This window comes from Osmerus eperlanus, chromosome 12 (assembly GCF_963692335.1).
Source record: "Osmerus eperlanus chromosome 12, fOsmEpe2.1, whole genome shotgun sequence".
Taxonomy (NCBI): Eukaryota; Metazoa; Chordata; class Actinopteri; order Osmeriformes; family Osmeridae; genus Osmerus; species Osmerus eperlanus.
This window is the reverse complement of record NC_085029.1, coordinates 10,308,041-10,325,949: the sequence shown is the minus strand read 5'-3', so window position 1 is coordinate 10,325,949 and position 17,909 is coordinate 10,308,041. Positions and strand designations below refer to the sequence as shown.

Below are 17,909 nucleotides of genomic sequence, written 5' to 3'. Positions count from 1 at the left end.
GAAGCAAGAGGCAATTTCATTCATACCATTCAAGCAACCTCTGAGGTACAGAGCATACGATTTCAAGACAAAACGTATAAAATAAAACACAGAAATGGCTCCTACAATTAGTGTTGTACTGAATGCACTGATCCATTTTGAAATGTTACTGAAGTGACTGAGTTTGGTCCAGTCATGAGAGCCTAATGTTCGTCTGTTGTTAGGGATGGGTTTGTTTTGGCCCTGAAGGAAATGGAGTTTCCCAGCTGGCATCATCCAGATTTACTTTCAAAAGTTATGTGGTCACCCTTCAGGGGTGTGGCTTCATATGATCCACAAAGGAGCCTATTGTGCTCTCTGGAAAACAAGCAGAAGGAAGAGGTTTGATAAAACACGTACATGCTGGGAAATTATCACGTGACTCTTGTAAAACAATAATGTTATAGTTTATGAGATGTGTGTGTGTGTTTGTTAGTGAGTGTGCATGTTTCCAGCCTATGTGTGCAATGGCATTGTGCCACATTGTAGGGATGGTTCATCATTAAACAGATATTCAACACAACCTTGCTGAACTTATGAAATACAATACCATACCATGATATACAGGTAAAAAAAACAGCTGGAATGTCATGTTCCACGTTGACCCACATTGTCTCTTAAAAGGGTGAGACCCCTTACATCAAACATGAATCTACCATCCAGTACAGTCCTGTACAATTAAAAGAACATCCAGTCACCATGGTACGTTGGTATAATAACACAGAAGTCCCTTAGGTTTAGACTGAACCTTTCCCCACATTGTTTAAATCATACATTAAACAAGAACCCTATAGGTCTCTCCCCCTGATCAATACTGTATGTTTGTAATCTCTCATGGATTTTTCTGCCACCATTATTATAGTGAGTCATTTACAAGTGTTTTGATTAGCTTGATTACCTTTCCTCTAAGGCTGAGCCAAACTTCCTTGAAATGCTTGACTAGTGTCGGGAGACTGTAAAACGTGAGCAAACATCCCTTCTATGTCTTCCTGTTGTCCTTTAATGATTAATACACGTATTTTCTCTCCAAATAACATTTCACCAAACATGGAATCTAAACCCAATAAAACGTGAATGAGGAACACACCCGTTACTGGTAGGCCTGCACATGGACAACAACAATATGACTACTCCTCTTCCTGCTGCAGGGCATACACAAAAAGACACAGATAACAATACAGAAATCCTCGACAAGGGTGAACCTTAACTTGTGTAGACCCGCCAAAAATATTAGTTTACTGGATTAATGCAAGTTCAAACGACATATGAGAAAGCTCCATAACAGCTGTGTAATAGAAACTGCTTTTCAGAGCAGAAGCCTCCATGGATTTCTGAGAGCTCCATTCGTCACATTGTAGGGATGGTTCATCATTAAACAGATATTCAACACAACCTTGCTGAACTTATGAAATACAATACCATACCATGATATACAGGTAAAAAAAACAGCTGGAATGTCATGTTCCACGTTGACCCACATTGTCTCTTAAAAGGGTGAGACCCCTTACATCAAACATGAATCTACCATCCAGTACAGTCCTGTACAATTAAAAGAACATCCAGTCACCATGGTACGTTGGTATAATAACACAGAAGTCCCTTAGGTTTAGACTGAACCTTTCCCCACATTGTTTAAATCATACATTAAACAAGAACCCTATAGGTCTCTCCCCCTGATCAATACTGTATGTTTGTAATCTCTCATGGATTTTTCTGCCACCATTATTATAGTGAGTCATTTACAAGTGTTTTGATTAGCTTGATTACCTTTCCTCTAAGGCTGAGCCAAACTTCCTTGAAATGCTTGACTAGTGTCGGGAGACTGTAAAACGTGAGCAAACATCCCTTCTATGTCTTCCAGTTGTCCTTTAATGATTAATACACGTATTTTCTCTCCAAATAACATTTCACCAAACATGGAATCTAAACCCAATAAAACGTGAATGAGGAACACACCCGTTACTGGTAGGCCTGCACATGGACAACAACAATATGACTACTCCTCTTCCTGCTGCAGGGCATACACAAAAAGACACAGATAACAATACAGAAATCCTCGACAAGGGTGAACCTTAACTTGTGTAGACCCGCCAAAAATATTAGTTTACTGGATTAATGCAAGTTCAAACGACATATGAGAAAGCTCCATAACAGCTGTGTAATAGAAACTGCTTTTCAGAGCAGAAACCTCCATGAATTTCTGAGAGCTCCATTCGTCCCAGCCCCCCTCACACCTGACAGAACATCTAGAGAGTGATTGCAAGCTCCAGGAAAACACTGGTTGGTGCATCCACAGCCACTACCTCTCCTCTTCTGTGAAAGAGAGAGATAGACAGAGAGAGAGAGAGAGAGAGAGAGAGAGAGAGAGAGAGAGAGAGAGAGAGAGAGGTAGAGACAGAGAGAGAGGGATAGAGACTGGCCAGTGTGCATGTTCAGGTATGGTTGGCTCTGGAACTAGGCTGCTCCAATCTGGGTCTTCCTCTGCTGGACCAGCTGAATGAGCCCAGTTTCCAGGGTGTTTTAGCAGTGCAGCCTATTGTTGTGACGTGGTGGCTGTTTGTGTTGTTTGTATTGTTAGTTACACATGCATATGTGTCAGTGCCAGAGGGATTGTGCGAGGGAGCTGTGAAAGTAACACTTGCAGCAAGTGTGGCCACATAAAAGTTAACAACAGAACAGTGAAACATGGTGAGTTATGAAGCCGGATCAAATACAAAACAGTTCTGAATGAGATTACACAAGGATGACCTTACATTAAATAGGTTTTGTTCATGTACTGCATTATCTAGTAGTATACTGTGGCGCCACTGTATATTTCACAAGTGTGTGTGTCCATGAGTGTTAGCGTGTGTTTGCGTGTGTGTTTGTGTGTGTTCCAGAGCGGGGGTTACGATGTCGACCTGTTTGTGGAGGTTCCAGACTGTGAGCTGATCTGCACCATCTGCAGGTGTGTGTTAAGGTGTCCCGTCAGAATGGCCTGCAGCCATGTGTTCTGCAAGAGCTGCATCCTGCAGTGGATTCAGAGGTACACAACACATCGCCCTCGCCACACACACTCTGTATAGATACACTCATCTCCTTCACAAAATCCAGACACACCAATGGATGACCAACCGATCAGACACTAGATCAATCAGTGAATCAGAAGTTATTCTCGCATCTCAAGAAAACCAGAAAACATCCAACTGGTTTATGTAGGCCAAGCTGTGTCCAAGAGTTTGATCATGAATCCTGATAGATGTGAATCCTGATAGATGTGAATCCTGATAGATGTGAATTCTGATAGATGTGAATCCTGATAGATGTGAACCCTGATGGATGTGAACCCTGATGGATGTGAATCCTGATAGATGTGAATCCTGATAGATGTGAATTCTGATAGATGTGAATCCTGATAGATGTGAACCCTGATGGATGTGAATCCTGATGGATGTGAATCCTGATGGATGTGAATCCTGATGGATGTGAACCATGATGGATGTGAATCCTGATGGATGTGAATCCTGATAGATGTGAATCCTGATAGATGTGAACCCTGATGGATGTGAATCCTGATGTGAATCCTGATGGATGTGAACCCTGATGGATGTGAATCCTGATGGATGTGAATCCTGATAGATGTGAATCCTGATAGATGTGAATCCTGATAGATGTGAATCCTGATAGATGTGAATGGGAGCTGTGCATCTGTGCTGCAGGCAGGACTCGTGTCCATGCTGTAGGAAGCCAGTCAGTCCCAGTCTGATGATGGCCTTGTACAAGCTGAACAAAACCATCGGGCGTCTGAGGGTCAAGGTGAGGCACCCCCCCCCCCCCCCCCCTCCAGACCTGGCAGCAGGGCCATATCATCGGGATGTGTTTCTGCAGCTGAACTGACACTCACTGTGGGAGCGAGTTGGAGCTGCCCCTACCAACGATGACAAATAGCCACGTTTAAAATATCCTCTCCTCTCCTCCAGTGTGCCAACGAGGGCTGTTCCTCCACCTTCCTCCTGTCAGAGGAGCTCCTCCACTCCTCCTCCTGCCTCTTCCAGGAGGTGCCCTGCCTTCACCAGGGCTGCTCTGCCCAGGTGCCCCGGCACCACCTAGAGAGCCATGCCCGCCACTGCAGCCACTGGATCCAGCTCTGCCCGATGGGCTGTGGCACCACGCTCACCCAGGCCACAAGGGCTCAGCACAACTGCTACAGGTCAGTGAGTGAGGCAGTCTGCCCCCTGGAGGCGTGCTCAGGCTCTGAAGAGCTGGTTTTGTTTTGAATCCGGGGCGTTCCTTCAGTGACAGTTGAGGGAAGTTCTCTTAATTGTGAGATGTTTGTTGTGAGATGTTGTGAGATGTTTGAATATTTTCTGTCGGCGTGTAGCTGATCCCAGATCAGCCCATTCCAACCACAGCTGTTCAGAGAGACCCCAGACCTGATCTCAGACCTGTCCCTCCCAGGCAGCTGAAGCAGCAGGTAGAGGCTCAGAGGCGGAGTCACAGGGCCATCGCCAGAGCTCTCGGCAGGAAGATGAGTCGAGTGCAGAGCGCCATCACTCACATGAAGAGACAGGTGGCACTGATCAGCAAGAGCTTGGATTGGCTGGAGGGGGGCGTGGAGGGGGGAGAGGAAGGAGAGAGGATGAGAGGAGGAGAGGAGAGTGGAGAGAGGGAAGGAGAGGAGGAGACCACAGACGAGAGCAGCACCAGCAGCAACAGTAGCAACAGCAGCCCCTAGAATAGCAGCATCTTCATTAAAGATTTATCTCCTGGTGCTATGAGATCATTTGGGAAACAACTTATTTGTGGGTGGGGGTGTTTATGGAGGGATACAACAGGAAGTAGAATAGATAATATCACAGGGGGGAACACAGTGAAAAGAACACAGGCAGCAGTAGTGGCAAAACTAGGCTTTATAAAATATTTATTGACCTGTTTTGAGGTTAGTTTATTTTTGCATTTTTATAGAAGGAGAGAGACTTTTGTCCATTACTAGGATGGGAAACGGCAAAAACCTTGTCTGCATGAATAAAAAGGCATTCAATATATGACTTGATTCTTGCTTTTATTTGATGATTTTTTTTTTACTGTCATAATAAATATGGAACTCTCAAAACAAGATCGAACTGTAAACAATCAAAGCAGCGTGCTAACACACATCACGGTACTGTCTGTCACATGTAAACATGGGAGTTTTCAATTTGTGTGCGTGTTGTTATAGAGTCGGTAATCCACCAGGAGGCACTATTTAGAGTCAGTTGGGTGTTCGGGAGGAATTCTCTCTATCGAGTCCAGGGAGGATCTACGTGAGGGAGTCGGTGGAGCTGGGCTGCACTGATATCCAGGAGGACTATCCATCCCAGAATGCATCAGAGGAAGGCAGATGTCGTCCATGTTAGGCAACACAAACACTTTCTGAAAGGAACAGAGAAGAGAGTGAAGTCAGCCGGAGAGTTGGGATCACAACGACAGGCTGTGTGGAACAGAGGAGAGAAAGGATGAAGCAGAAAGCCACTGGGACAGGAGGAGACAAGACAACCAAGAGATGGACGGAGCGATGGAGGGAGGAGTGTGGGAGGCAGCGATGGAGGGAGGAGTGCGGGAGGCAGCGATGGAGGGAGGAGTGTGGGAGGCAGTGATGGAGGGGGGAGCGTGGGAGGCAGTGATGGAGGGAGGAGTGTGGGAGGCAGTGATGGAGGGAGGAGTGTGGGAGGCAGCGATGGAGGGGGGAGTGTGGGAGGCAGCGATGGAGGGAGGAGTGTGGGAGGCAGCGATGGAGGGAGGAGTGTGGGAGGCAGCGATGGAGGGAGGAGTGTGGGAGGCAGCGATGGAGGGAGGAGTGTGGGAGGCAGCGATGGAGGGAGGAGTGTGGGAGGCAGTGATGGAGGGAGGAGTGTGGGAGGCAGCGATGGAGGGAGGAGTGTGGGAGGCAGCGATGGAGGGGGGAGTGTGGGAGGCAGTGATGGAGGGGGGAGTGTGGGAGGCAGTGATGGAGGGAGGAGTGTGGGAGGCAGCGATGGAGGGAGGAGTGTGGGAGGCAGCGATGGAGGGAGGAGTGTGGGAGGCAGTGATGGAGGGAGGAGTGTGGGAGGCAGCGATGGAGGGAGGAGTGTGGGAGGCAGCGATGGAGGGGGGAGTGTGGGAGGCAGCAATGGAGGGAGGAGTGTGGGAGGCAGTGATGGAGGGAGGAGTGTGGGAGGCAGCGATGAAGGGAGGAGTGTGGGAGGCAGTGATGGAGGGGGGAGTGTGGGAGGCAGTGATGGAGGGAGGAGTGTGGGAGGCAGCGATGGAGGGAGGAGTGTGGGAGGCAGCGATGGAGGGAGGAGTGTGGGAGGCAGCGATGGAGGGAGGAGTGCGGGAGGCAGCGATGGAGGGGGGAGTGTGGGAGGCAGCGATGGAGGGAGGAGTGTGGGAGGCAGTGATGGAGGGAGGAGTGTGGGAGGCAGTGATGGAGGGAGGAGTGTGGAAGGCAGTGATGGAGGGAGGAGTGTGGGAGGCAGTGATGGAGGGAGGAGTGTGGGAGGCAGTGATGGAGGGAGGAGTGTGGGAGGCAGTGATGGAGGGGGGAGTGTGGGAGGCAGTGATGGAGGGAGGAGTGTGGGAGGCAGCGATGGAGGGAGGAGTGTGGGAGGCAGCGATGGAGGGAGGAGCGTGGGAGGCAGCGATGGAGGGAGGAGTGCGGGAGGCAGCGATGGAGGGGGGAGTGTGGGAGGCAGTGATGGAGGGAGGAGTGTGGGAGGCAGTGATGGAGGGAGGAGTGTGGGAGGCAGTGATGGAGGGAGGAGTGTGGGAGGCAGTGATGGAGGGAGGAGTGTGGGAGGCAGTGATGGAGGGAGGAGTGTGGGAGGCAGTGATGGAGGGAGGAGTGTGGGAGGCAGTGATGGAGGGAGGAGTGTGGAAGGCAGCGATGGAGGGAGGAGTGTGGAAGGCAGTGATGGAGGGAGGAGTGTGGGAGGCAGTGATGGAGGGGGGAGTGTGGGAGGCAGCGATGGAGGGGGGAGTGTGGGAGGCAGTGATGGAGGGGGGAGTGTGGGAGGCAGCGATGGAGGGGGGAGTGTGGGAGGCAGTGATGGAGGGGGGAGTGTGGGAGGCAGCGATGGAGGGGGGAGTGTGGGAGGCAGTGATGGAGGGGGAGTGTGGGAGGCAGTGATGGAGGGGGAGTGTGGGAGGCAAGGCTCTGACCTGGAACTCCTCCTGCAGCTTCCTCTCGATCCACTCGGTCACATGACAGAAGGTCACCTCCCGCTCACCAAGCTTGGGCCGCACGCGCAGGTCCAGCTTGGGAGGCTCACTGAAGCTGTACCTGAAAATACACACACACACACACACACATTACTTGACACAAGCCGAATAACAGTTTTCATTCACGCAGAAGTGGACAAACCATATGATGCCGTCGTACCATATCCTGTCGGTCGGTGGGGGTGGTATGTTTACGACAAGGGGGCCAGACAGCTCCTGCACCTCCACGGCCAGCAGCAGCGGCGTGTTGGACATCTCCTCGATCTTCTTCTTGATGAACTCGTTCTCTGTTGCCTTCTGGAAGTACTTGGACTTGGCGATCTTGTCCACGAATCTGAGCAGCCTCCTTCCTGTCTTACCTCCGCCCGCAGCCACGCTGTGGAGACGAGGAGAGGAAGAGAGAAGAAATAGGAGAGGAAGAGAGGGAGAGGGAAAGAGAGAGGGGGGGAGAAAGAGATTGAGGGAAATACATGTATATATATATATATATATATATATACAGAGAGAGAGAGAGAGAGAGAGAGAGAGAGAGAGAGAGAGAGAGAGAGAGAGAGAGAGAGAGAGAGAGAGAGAGAGAGAGGGGAGTTAAAGGAAGATGACTTAGCATAATGCTCCATGATTGGAATATAGCACTAGGAGGTCAAATATCCAAACTGTCCAATGATTAAAATCATGAGACGTTCCCTGTCTCTATTTCTATCCCCTCCTCCTCCTTCTACCTCTCGTATGCCGTCCATCTTTCCCCATCTCTCCCTCTTCTAAACTCCTCTCTCCTCCCCCCTCTACTCACTCCCCCCTTCCTTGAATTTCATCTCTCCTCTCTACATCCCACCCCTTCCCTCTCCACTTCCCTCCCCCACCTTCCTCCCTTCCTTCTCACCCCTCGGCTCCAAGTGGCGTCCCTTTTTCTCCCACAATGCCTTGGGGCTCGGAGAGCGGCAGCTCTTCCTCGTCGGAGGAACCAGCGCTGGACGACTCCTCGTCACTGTCGGCCAGCGTAGCGAGGACGGATCGAGACCTGGGGAGGGGGGGGGGGGGGGGGGGCGAATTAATAGAATCAACCTTTTGAAATAAAATTTTGCTTTCGAGCAAAAGCATACTAAGAATAAACATGTAACCATAGTGACTGTGCAGTACGGCTGGGCAGAGACAAGCCACAGCGGCACTGAGGTCACGACAACACAGACAGTGTAAGCCCATTTCATATCCAGACTATCGCCTGGCATGGGTTCAGCTCATCAAGCTAATGCTGTGTTTATCCATCCTGTGTGTGTGTGTGTGGGGGGGGGGGGGCTGTGAAAGTATGTGTGAGTGGAGGGGGGGGGGGGCATTCATAGGGGAAGAGAAAGTGCTTGTCTATCCGATGAAGCTGACAGGACCCTCGACTGTCTGTCTCTTTCTGGGTGACGGTTGTCTTATCGAGACACACACACAGGGCATGGAATAACTGCTTTCACAATGCCATGCCCTACAGTACATTACATGCACCCCAGGTCCCTAAACAGGCTTTTTTTTTTTACAACAGAAGAAATGATAAATGAGTACTGACCCTGTGCTGCTGGTCTCAGCCAGACTGTCCGTGTCCAGACCCCCCTCCCTGCCCTCCCTGCCCAGCCTCGACAGGTTGAACTTGGTCTGCAGGGTCATTTGCAGGGCCCCCGTGTACACGAGGTCCAGCTCCAGCCAAAGGCCTGGGCAGGGGGGAGAGGGGTTAGAGTAGAGAGAGAGAGAGGCACGCACACACCACTACAAATGCACACACACACACAGTCAGGGTGGAACAAGCATGGGCACGAGCACACACATGGTGAGCTCTACTGTAGTATAATCCAGATCAGGCCTAAACATGGTCTGAGAAATATTATGGGATAGAAGCAGCACATTCTCGGAATCCCTGCTTTATAGAATATGAAGATTTTCGACGAAATCAAAAGTCTTTAGCAAGCGCTATCCAGAACAGTATACTACATGTAATCCCTACTGCTCTGTGGCCACTTGGCCTGTCGGAAACTGCTCAGACAACCAATTATCCAAAGACAATGGCAGCGTCATCGGCCCCAGAAGAGCTTCTCTGGAAGCAGATTAAATGGATTTGCTGTGATTATGAGGTCTTGCCAAATGACGGTAAATGACGGCAGATTATAAGAACAGAGCCAAGATGACACGGGGGGTTGGAGGGGGCTGTGGGAGGCAGGGTGGGACGTGACGCAGGCTGTTGCGTAACCGGCGTACGGATGGACGGTGGTGTATGCACGGGAAGAGAAGGGGGGAGATTGACATGGAACTCCTGGGTGATGGCAACCACTCTCTCTCTCTCCTCCAGAGCTGCAAATCCTTCCTAAGCACTACTTAGACCTACTGCATGTGGACGAGGATGTTGGGGCACACACACACACACACACACGCACACACGCACACACACCAACATGGCTTGTTGTTTGTGCCCAGCAAGGGGTAACAGCCCCATGGCTCGGAGAGATTACAACCACATAAAGAACATCTCATTATTATATGCAGTCAGACAGACAACACTCTGCTTCAATCACGTAGGCCCCATCTAGATCTGTCTGTCCCAGAATGAGACTGTGTGTGTTAGAGTGTGTGACATAGATGTATGTGTATGTGTGTGTGTGTAGTTATTGCCTCTCTGGTTGACCACTGGTCTGGAGGTTCGGTTCACTTGAGGAAAACAGGATCCCATGTCCAGCTCTGTCAGAGTCAGCTCATTCATGAAATAAGGCAGCTGCAGGTAAACACATACACACACACACACACACACACACATTATATATCATTCTAATCCATTGCTGCATTGCTGTAAAACATGCACAAGCATGAGCGCACACACACACTCACTCTGATCTTGCTCAGCTTTTTCTGGATCTTGTGGGAGACGAGGTCGGCCCAGTACTTCTCCCGCAGAAAGTCCCAGAACATTCGACCAATCAGCGCATTGACCCACTCGGTTTGGCCTGCCTCTGGGAAATCAGAGAGATCGCAGGTGCACTGTGGGAGAACATTAAACAGCTGAGTCAGAGTTGCAAGACTAGAATAATGAATATGGACACAGCAAGAACAATCTACAATGGATATTTCTGGGATGACCACGTGATTCTAAAACATAGTGAAGCCCTTCTCTATTCCTCAATCGTGTCTTCTCTAAATGTACGGCATCAAATCCGTCCTGTGTTTCGTGTTATTCTGAATCTGCAGTCGTCTCACCTTCTCTTCAGCGGTGGCTGTGGGGCTGGCCTCTAGGCTGCTACTTCCAGGGCTGTCCAGTGGGCTAGGCTGCTCCACAGCCAGGAGTCGAGCCATGTAGCTGGGGTAATCAAGCAGAGGAGGCCCCCTGATGCTCCTGGAGGTCTGGGTCTGGGGCAGCGAAGGGATGGTGGGAGCGAGGGAGGCCTCCTCCTCGGTGCTGCCTAGCCTGCTGGACCCCATGCTGCCTGGGGTGTCCCCTGGGGGGCTGCCACTGCCAGCCACGGGTACAACTACAGAATGTCACAGAAGTTAATGATGTGGTTTTATCTACAGGATACGGTCTCTAGGGACACACAGACAGAATAGCACAGTAGGAAAACTTGATAGACTTGATTGAATTCTCATTTTCAAGACAGGCACACACACACACACACACACACTTCCTATCTCCCGCTATACCAGATCGAACTGCACATCTCCCAGGTGTCTCCTTCTGCGTAACCATGGATGCGGAAGAGAAGCGGTGAAACCATTCCTCCTTCTCTCTTCCTGTGCGACCGAAGAGGTAGAGGGTGGTGGGGAGGTGGCTGTGCTCCGTCTCCTCCACGGGGGGCTCCTCCGCCCCCACCCCTGCCCCCACCCCTGCCCCCACCCCTGCCCCTGCCTCCTCCTTTGTCGGCCCCTCCCCGAGCTGGAGGCAGATGGGGTATTTAGGGTTCCAAAGCCTCTTGCGGGCCAGTGGGGAAGGCAGCAGGAACACCTGGGAGAAGAACACATGACTGTAATACAGGCCATGATGTCACTCTGCTGTACTGTTCCTGTCACTGGTCTTCCTGTGCTGATGTCAGCATTGATGATGGTGATCTAACCTTTCTCAGAATACAATTCTAGGAATGTACTTATTCCATCATGTATACGTGAATTCGTGTATTCCTCACGCACCTTGCAGTGTGCCAGCTGGTAGGACTGTGTTCTGGTGAAGGAGGCCTCTGGCAGCCTCTCGTCGTACGCTGCCCGGCGAGGGATGCTGGTCCTGGGGTAGGACAGGCTCAGACACCCCCCCTCCAGACTCGCCCAGACAGACTGGCTCAGGCACGGGTGGTGCGTCTCTGGGTCGTACTCACTCACCTCGTTCATCCAGCCCTGATGGGGAGAGAGAGAGAGAGAGAGAGAGAGAGAGAGAGAGAGAGAGAGAGAGAGAGAGAGAGAGAGAGAGAGAGAGAGAGAGAGAGAGAGAGAGAGAGAGAGAGAGAGAGAGAGAGAGAGAGAGAGAGAGAGAGAGAGATGAGAGAGGAGAGACCCTTAAATGGGCATACGCAGTCAGGAACAACATTGCAGGGAAAGTGATCATATCTCCAGTTTAGATAACCCTTCTTTGGGGGTGAGTGTAAGCATTCCTTTGCTTCCAGATGATTTTGCACATGGCACGTGTTCTCAATTCACCCGTGTGTTGAAGTGTGCAGATTGCAGTGTCTTTCAGCTGTGAAAATCACAGGCTGGGTTTAGTTGGACACTCCTACCACTGTGCCGCCACAAATACTCTTAACTTATGCTTTTACATAACTACCACTCTGCCATTCCTAAGCTAGGTTTTACAACCTCCCTACATCTCCTTCTTCCCCACTGATTACACATTGGGGAAGCCTGCACAGCCTGAATTGGTCAGGCTGTGCACCTGACCAATTAGAGAGCCTACTTGCCCAGAAGGGAGAGGGGATTGAATGGAAGTGCAGGGTAGCAGTGTGAAAGACAGCGAGAGAGAGAGAGAGAGAGAGAGAGAGAGAGAGAGAGAGAGAGAGAGAGAGAGAGAGAGAGAGAGAGAGAGAGAGAGAGAGAGAGAGAGAGAGAGAGAGAGAGAGTTCAATTCAGGTCAGCAGTAAAAGGGTTGTGGGTGGCCACACTGATTGATCACCAGACTCCCACCTTGACACACATAATGGACCCCATACTGCAATATAACCAGCCACCCACTCACACAGGCAGAGGCTGAATGAAATGAATTGAAATTGACGTCACACTCAGTTCTAGCTGTTCAGGCACAAGCTGTTCCATGGAGTTTTGCTTATGATGCAGTTGAATCTCTGCAATCCATCATTACAATACTCACCTTGAGAACACAAGGCTCCGTACTCAAGGGGTCAGCCTCAGTGCTCTCCCCCAGAGTAAGGAGCCCTCTGTGGGGGAGAGGAGGCCCACAGGTCCTGAAGGTTCTGGAGGAGCCCAGACTGATAAGCAGCAAGCCCAGCAGGAAGCCCAGGCCAAGGCCCAGCGCCAGGCCAGACAGATAGGAGCTGATGGGAAGCGTGAGGTAGGCGTAGGACAACACGGCCACACAGAACAGCCCCATACGAGGCAGGGCCACAGGAGGAGGTGGAGGAGGCAGAGGTGTGCGGCGGACACTTGGTCCTGAGGGGAGGAGAGTCTGAGGCAATCTCATCGGTCGCCCAGGATCTCGGCGGTCAACGGCGACGACCTGTATGATGTCATCGTAGGTGCAGATCTCCAGGTCTTCCCCGCGGTCTGGTGTTTTGGCATGGGCGGAGCAAGTCCTGTGGTGGCTCCGCCTCGGGAATCGGCTGCGAGGCCAATCGGTCGCAGTGGGTGTGTCGGCGTCTGTACTCCTGGAGCTCTTCAACAGAGGCTCGGTGACCCCCACCTCCCCCCCACCGCTGTCCCTCCCTGCTGCCCCATAGACACCTCTAGAAATGGGGGAGCCGGATAGGGGAGCCCCCTGGCTTCCCTGGGCCCTCTGGTGCTTGGGGCTGCCGGAGCTCTCCTCCTTCAGGATCTTGGTGAACATGTTGAGGGGCTCCTGCATGGCCTCCGTCAGCTTCCTCTTGGTGTCCTCCAGCTCCATCTTGAAGAAGCCGCCCTTGGGCGTCTCTATGGGCGACAGGCAGCTGGGGGAGGGGGGCGCGGTCCGCGAGTCGCCGTTGCTGCGGCCTTTCGGCTGGGTCAGCTGCTTCCACAGGTGAAGGTTGAGGCGCGAGTCCGACCTGGACTGGGACACTTCAGGCTCGGAGCGGGAGAGCTCGGTGGAGATGGATTTGACCAGGCTGATGAGGGGCCGGGGCCGCAGCGAGGCGCCCTCCTTGAGTTCCAGCTCGGTGGACAGGGACTTGACCAGGCTGGCCAGGGGCCGGGGAGAGGAGGCTGGGTTTGGGCTGGGGGTCAGGAGGCTGGGGGCCGGCGTGGAGCTGAGACAGTCTCCCAGGGAGCCCGGGGAGGAAGGGGAGAGGGGAACGTGGAAGGCCGGGGAGTGCAGGTGGCCACGGTCCACCTTCGTCCGCTCCTCCTCCTGGTAGAGGTGGTAGTCCCTGGACAGGGAGATGGAGGGGTAGTCTTGGTCCTGATCCTGGTCCAAGGAGAAGATGAGCTGGCTGTCGTCCAGACTGTCCCACTCTCCCTCCGTCCCGGTCAGCTGGATCACAATGTCCCGCTTGGCCCCAGCTGAGGGGCCCCTGTCTGGGACAGAGGTGGAGGGGCATGGGGCTGGGCTCTCAAGAGGCCTGAGACACCCTCCCTTGTGTACACCTCCTCCTCCTCCTCCTCTTACGCTTCTCTCTCCTCCATTTTCTCCCATCTCTGCCATTCTTATCTTTACATTGCACGCCCCAGGGACCTGGGAGTTAGCGAAAGAAAGAGAGAGAGAAGTAGCCAGTCAGCTGTGTCATTAAACCTCGGCGCAATAGAAAGGGAAAAAAAGAGAACGTGCAGGGAGAGAGAGTTCATTCATTTTCACGTTTAATATTTGTTTCCATCAGCAGTTACTTTGTCAATGTGAGACTGGCTGACGGTGGTGTTTGTGAGATAGCATAAATATGTTTGTGTCTGGAGGAAATTACATAAACCTCTGTATGGACTGTCTAAATTAGACCCAGATAACACAGCCCTCTTCTCCTCTCCTTCTTTCTTTCTTTCTTTCCTTCCTTCCTTCCTTCCTTCCTTCCTTCCTTCCTTCCTTCCTTCCCTCCTTCCCTCCTTCCCTCCTTCCCTTCTTCCCTCCTTCCCTCCCTCCCTCCCTTCTGCTTTTGCTCCATTTATGAATGGGTTTTGGAGGTTCAAAAATAGAGGAGAGCGTTTTCTCCCCAAATGTTGTGTAAAAAGTAGGGCAGTACCAAAGAAGACTCGAACCCAGCCAACGTTTTACTTTAGGGTCACTGGTTCCAGAAAGCATCCAGGTTTAGAAGGAAATGGACTCTGACACATCAGCCCTAACTGCCGAGCTGATCCATCTAGATCAGTCACCTCTCTCCGGGGTGGACCACGTGTATGACTGGGTGGCCCTTCCAACCGCACCACACTAATGAAGAGCATCAAAGTGGAACCGTTTTCTCTCCCTCCTCTAACGAGGCATCCGTCTGCCTCAAACCTGCTGTCACAAACACCGCCTCCCTGATCTGATGGCTGCTGGCGCCGCTTACGCAACCCTGAGATGAGCGCTCGCACACCCGTCAGCTAAAGATGCTCTGCGTCGGGATGTGGGTGTAGATTCAGCTTGTGAGGCAGCTTGCAAGCTATGCTCATGTTTACACCCATTCATCCGTGTCCTCGATAGCTGAACAGAATCGGGACGCATAATGCCGACGGTTTAAGATGTTAGCGGCCGGGGAAATGTCTGGGGGGAGGAAGGAGGCTTTTAAGCAGCGTCATTCGTTGTTGAAGGAAGAAAGTAGAGAAGAAGAAAATAACATCGCTAGATGGCTTTGGAAGGAACGATGGATAGTATAGCTGAGACCTAATGAATCCCTCCTCCGTCTTTCTGGGTCAAGTACTCTGCTCTTTAGAAGTGAGTTAAAGAGCACCTTCTGGAGTTGCATAACTGTATTATAAAACTGTGGCACAAAATCAACCAGTTTTACAGCATCTGGCAGATTCTCTCTAATCCCTTTACCCAAAATGGGCTGGAGAGATAAAACACACACACACACACACTTACACACATACGCAAGCAGACACAAAAATCCCCTCTTCCACGCAAACATTAACACACACAGACAGAAATATTTGCTACCCCATATGAAAATGTACACAGATGGGAACCTCCGACCCTCAAATACAAATCTAAAAACAAACAAAAAAATCCAGTAGGTTTTCGGACTGAGGTAATCTGTTCTGTGTGGGGCAGGCCAGTGACAGACAGGGTTATGAAATGCCTCATTAAGCATGATCCTAGACAGGCTAAACACTCAATAACCTTGTTGATCCTGTCAACAGTGTGATGGCAGATGATATAGGTTTAAAGTGTGATTTTAGCCAGTGTGGTGAGTGCAGGAGGGGAATCCAATCCACTGGTTCGAGCTGCTGTTTAAAAACAGCATGAACCGCAAAGGTTGATGGAACATGATTTCATGATCTCCAGACAGTGATTCAAAGAGGATTCTGGAGGGTATGTGTTGGTGTGTTCAAGTACAGCTAGTTCCCTACTCTCTCATCAGACTTTACAGTCAAACTCAGATTATCTGTTCTGCAGGATTTCAGGGACAGCTGGATTATCGAACAAAAACGACTCGGTCAAATCACTTGTGAAACGGAAAACTTATGCCTACATAGGCCTACTTCAAGCCTACTGTACTACAACCTGACATTCAAGTTCAAATGTTTCTTCGAATGCCGTCACTTGTTGAATATAGGCTACATTTAACATTTAACTATAGGCTACATGCCAGATTCATTCCTATTGAAAACAGTGTTAACCCCACGGCTAAAAAATAATTCAGCGTCAGATCTGTATGCATTTTTTAGAGTGTGTTCGATAATTAGACAGACAATTCGGCAGTGTCATTAACATGCGCACCTACTCAGAAAGACGCGACCATTTGTGTTTGTTAGATCTGGTCCTCAAACTCAGCGATGTCACCGGTTGATTTATTGTAAAAAAAAATGTATGCTACAGAATGTATGAAATATGTTTTCGTTTATAGACTGTAGCTTGGTTTAGTCTGATACAGAGTTAATTCAATTTACAAAACGTCATTGCTTGTTTTAAACATGAATTAAAAATGATCATAGATACATTGACAAAATCCAACGTCAACATGAAAGGAACATTATTTTTAGATAATAGCGCACTTACGTTTGAGTTGAAACTCGCTGTTAGTACAATACTTGCGTCACTCCATGCCTGGTAAACGTGCGCACCGATCTGAAAGTGGTGAGATGCTCTTCCAGCCTCACAGTGTTGCGTTCACACCTCCCCCCGCACTCGCGGACCGCTTCAATCCAGATGTGACACGCGCTGCTGAGCAGCGGCTCACCATCACCAATCTGATTATGAAAACCCTGGCAGCAGTGCACTTTAATCCAGATTAAATACCCCAGCCATGCCCCCCGCCCCCCCCCCCCCCCCCATACACACACACTTTCAAACTGAAACAGAGATGATCAGTTAAGTGAACAAACAGTATGGCATCTTGATATAACATTCCCGACAGTCTGACCAAAGTAGCCTGGAAAACGTATTAAAGCGAACCAACAGCTAATAATATTGGTATAGTTCACCTGTCACAATGACTCTGCTCTCTATCCCATTCCTGTCTGAATGCAGCGCGCCTGAACGAGAATACTGGAGTCAACCATGCCCTGGAGCACTAGCAAGAAGCTCCACTAACAATAAAAAATGAACCTTGCTGTCTCTCTCTCCCTCTCCCTCTTCCCCCCCCCTCTCTCTCTATCTCTCTCTCTCTCTCTCTCTCTCTCCCTTTCACTGCCTCCCCCTTATGTGTGTCCCTCTCTTTCACTCCATATCACAACCCCACATATCTCGCTCTCCCTTCTCTTTCAGTTTCTCTCAGTCTCCCTCTCTCTCCCCTCACCCGTTCTCCTGGCCTAGATACAGAGGAGCCCTGGACCTGACAGTATGAGGGATGGCCATGCAGGGCCTGCTCTGTGGAGACTGCCACAGCTGGGGTCAGTACAGCAGCCTGCCTCTGGGTCCCCCTGCGGGACTAGCACAGCAGCTGATGGAGTGGTCTATCGGAAAGGCTCTGCTCTCTAGACATCTGTGGTGCTGTGTTGTCAGTCTGTGCTGTTAGAACCACCCAAAAAAATGTTTGCATACAGTACAACCCTGAGGTGGAACATTTTTCTGATTTCTTTCAACTTTGTTACAATGGGTTGTCTTTAGTTCTATAGAAATGGTTCTTTAAATAATTCCCATTAGAGTGTAATGTGTCTGTCTCTAATAACAATTCATGAATGCAATGGTTTATAATGTGGTTGGAGTAATTAAAGACCAATTGTATCTTAGATACAGCATGCAAACTTGCAGCAGATAGAGTACTCTTTTAATCAATCTGAAATTGATCCAGGCATATCATAAGGAGAAAATCAGATGTCATTATGCTAAGCAGACACATTGTATTGCTGCTTATTGGTTTAATGACTGATTTGCATAAAAAAATCAATTGAGACAGTATTTGCAAATTAGCTATATTTAGAAAGTGGATTCCAAATGGTACAGTGGGCTT

General features: G+C 50.3%; 2 protein-coding genes across 4 annotated transcripts; one reads left to right on the top strand and one right to left on the bottom strand.

The window, feature by feature from the left end:
• Positions 1-2,570: 2,570 nt before the first annotated feature.
• Positions 2,571-5,055, top strand: rnf151 (ring finger protein 151). 3 transcript variants are annotated; one of them, XM_062475460.1, is made up of 5 exons: positions 2,571-2,706; positions 2,898-3,043; positions 3,717-3,813; positions 3,978-4,207; positions 4,456-5,055. In XM_062475460.1, the coding sequence occupies exons 1-5, from the start codon at positions 2,704-2,706 to the stop codon at positions 4,730-4,732; spliced, it is 753 nt and encodes a 250-aa protein (XP_062331444.1). In that variant the 5' UTR covers positions 2,571-2,703; the 3' UTR covers positions 4,733-5,055. The 3 variants fall into 3 exon arrangements, with proteins under 3 accessions (XP_062331444.1, XP_062331445.1, XP_062331446.1); XM_062475461.1 differs by lacking the exon at positions 2,571-2,706 and having other exon boundaries at positions 2,910-3,043; positions 3,685-3,813; XM_062475462.1 differs by lacking the exon at positions 2,571-2,706 and having other exon boundaries at positions 2,927-3,043; positions 3,669-3,813.
• Positions 4,928-17,025, bottom strand: tex2l (testis expressed 2, like). Its single transcript, XM_062475459.1, has 12 exons — positions 16,517-17,025; positions 12,548-14,062; positions 11,383-11,583; positions 10,900-11,200; positions 10,459-10,730; positions 10,093-10,242; positions 9,880-9,979; positions 8,786-8,927; positions 8,117-8,254; positions 7,397-7,612; positions 7,177-7,297; positions 4,928-5,409 (listed from the first exon to the last, which is right to left on the bottom strand). Exons 2-12 carry the CDS (start codon positions 14,030-14,032, stop codon positions 5,239-5,241), a joined length of 3,297 nt encoding a protein of 1,098 aa, XP_062331443.1. The 5' UTR covers positions 14,033-14,062; positions 16,517-17,025; the 3' UTR covers positions 4,928-5,238.
• Between the last annotated feature and the right edge of the window lie 884 nt (positions 17,026-17,909).

Coding starts and splice junctions, on each gene's coding strand:
- rnf151 (XM_062475460.1), top strand. Junction 3,044..3,716: donor ATCCTGCAGTGGATTCAGAG/GTACACAACACA, acceptor TCTGTGCTGCAG/GCAGGACTCGTGTCCATGCT. Junction 4,208..4,455: donor GCTCAGCACAACTGCTACAG/GTCAGTGAGTGA, acceptor TGTCCCTCCCAG/GCAGCTGAAGCAGCAGGTAG.
- tex2l (XM_062475459.1), bottom strand. CDS start 14,032: ATGGCAGAGATGGGAGAAAATGGAGGAGAGAGAAGCGTAAGAGGAGGA. Junction 8,928..9,879: donor ACCAGTGGTCAACCAGAGAG/GCAATAACTACA, acceptor CCCCCTGCCCAG/GCCTTTGGCTGGAGCTGGAC. Junction 7,298..7,396: donor CCACCGACCGACAGGATATG/GTACGACGGCAT, acceptor GTGTATTTTCAG/GTACAGCTTCAGTGAGCCTC.